Source organism: Cebus imitator, unplaced genomic scaffold (assembly GCF_001604975.1).
Source record: "Cebus imitator isolate Cc_AM_T3 unplaced genomic scaffold, Cebus_imitator-1.0 Scaffold70, whole genome shotgun sequence".
NCBI lineage: Eukaryota > Metazoa > Chordata > Mammalia > Primates > Cebidae > Cebus > Cebus imitator.
This window is the reverse complement of record NW_016107385.1, coordinates 2638691-2640819: the sequence shown is the minus strand read 5'-3', so window position 1 is coordinate 2640819 and position 2129 is coordinate 2638691. Positions and strand designations below refer to the sequence as shown.

The 2129-nt window shown below is 41.2% G+C and overlaps 1 protein-coding gene across 1 annotated transcript in view; it reads right to left on the bottom strand.

Annotated features, from left to right (window-relative positions):
* Nucleotides 1-2129, bottom strand: part of BUB1B (BUB1 mitotic checkpoint serine/threonine kinase B) — a 74865-nt gene that overhangs the window by 40621 nt on the left and 32115 nt on the right. The window contains exon 8 of the mRNA XM_037739469.1: nt 1875-1966. Coding sequence (XP_037595397.1) covers nt 1875-1966 — 92 coding nt within the window. The remainder of the gene's footprint in view (nt 1-1874; nt 1967-2129) is intronic.

Below are 2129 nucleotides of genomic sequence, written 5' to 3'. Positions count from 1 at the left end.
TTTTAGTAGAGACGGGGTTTCACCATGTTGACCAGGATGGTCTCGATCTCTTGACCTTGTGATCCACCCGCCTCGGCCTCCCAAAGTGCTGGGATTACAGGCGTGAGCCACCACGCCCGGCAACATATCATATTTCTACAAAATGACTTGAATCATTTGAAAAACCAGATATCTATAAATGTATGTTGTTGGTTTCTATAAAGGCTCATAGGATTTTCTTTTTTATTTTATTTATTTTGAGACAAGGTCTCACTCTGTACCCAAGCCGGAGTGCAGTGATGCAGTCATGGCTCACTGCAGCCACAAACTCCTGGGCTCAAGTGATTTTAGTCTCCTAAATAGCTGAGACCACAGGTGCAAGCCACCACACTTGGCTAAATTTTAAATTTTTTGTGGAGATAGGGTCTCCCTGTGTTGCACAGGCTGGTCTTGAATTCCTAGGCTCAAGCAACTCTTACACCTCAGCATACAAAGTGCTGAAATTACAGGCATGAGCCACCATGCCAAACTGATTTTTCTTTATTATTATAATTTATTTATTGATTTATTTTTTAGAGATAAGGTCTTGCCCTGTTGCCTAGGCCAAAGTGCTGTGGCAAGATCATAGCTCACTGCAGCTCCAAACTCCTGTGCTCAAGTGATCCTCCAGCTTCAGTCACTTGAGTAGTTAGGACTACAAGCACCTGCCACCATGCCCAGCTAATTAAAAACATTGTTTTGTAGGGGCACATTTTTGCTATGTTGCCAAGGCTGGTCTTGAACTCTTGGCCTCGAGTGATTCTCCTGCTATGGCCTCCCAAAGTGCTGGGATGGTAAGCGTGAGCTGCCATGCCTATTGAACCAGGAGGTCAAGGTTGCAGAGAGCCGAGATGGTGCCACTGCACTCCAGCCTGCTGTCAACAGAGCAAGACTCTGTCTCAAAAAAACAAAAACAAAACAGAATAGCCTTCCTATTGTCTTGGGCAATTAGGCAGAATTTTTGCTCCAAAACTTAATTATTATTTTTGCTTTCCTAGCATGTAGTGGGAACTATAAATTAGTTATGAGGTAACTCTTGCACTGGGACAGAATTCAACCTAGTATTAGAACTATGCAATGTTAAGCTTTAGACTAAATCTCAAGCTGGCTTGTTTATTTAACCACCAGTTACTGTACTTTTTCTTAAAAACAGAAATGCTAAGGATTAGAAAGAAAGAGGAAAATGATGTCCAGAAGGAAAAAGCAGGGTGAGAGGGAAAGCTATCATAATTTCTCATTACTATCAAAGACAAAAGGAGAATATCTCATTTAAATCACATTATCTTTCCTACATCCCCATTATCCCATCAGATAAGTTTTCTAACTTTACCACTGAAGCCTCTGCCATCCACCTTCCCTTCCCCTTCCGTTACCACTGACTTGCCCAAATACCCCCCTTAATATCCTTGCTTGAACTATTTCAATAGCTTATTTATCTATGTTCAATCTATCTTCCACAATAGCTACCATTAATTTTCCTAAAGCAATGTTCAGTAATGAAAATATAAACCTAATTAATAAGTTCATTCCTTAATAAAAATATTAACAAATGGACTTTTGATCCTAACATACTCAAAGGAATACAAACATAAAAGATATACAAAACTCGTCTGGATACTTTTTTTAAATAAATAAGAGACAGGGTCTCACTAGGTTGCTCAGGCTGGTCCTGAACACCGAGGCTCAAGGGATCCTCCTGCCTCACCTTTCCAAAGTGCTGGGATTACAGGTGTGAGCTACTGTGCCTGGCCTGGTTACTTTCATCTTCACAAAGAAAATACCTTTGGGAACTAGGACAGGTGCCTCTGCCCACCCTTAATAATTCCCACTTCAAAATACCCAAAAACCACACTCACATTACTGGCTGTTGTTCAGTCTCTTCCACATATGGCGTAAAACTGGGAAGCATAGTAGGTACAGCTATCAGCAAAGCTGTATTGCCACGAGGCTGGAGATGAAGAAGAAAACTAAAATTACCATAGTTCTATGTTCTGAGACAGCATATGTAGACCATGCCTAATTATACATGAAGAATTAAAAGAGATGGTAAAAATACTCCTTTACGCCGGGCGCGGTGGCTCAAGCCTGTAATCCCAGCACTTTGGGAGGCC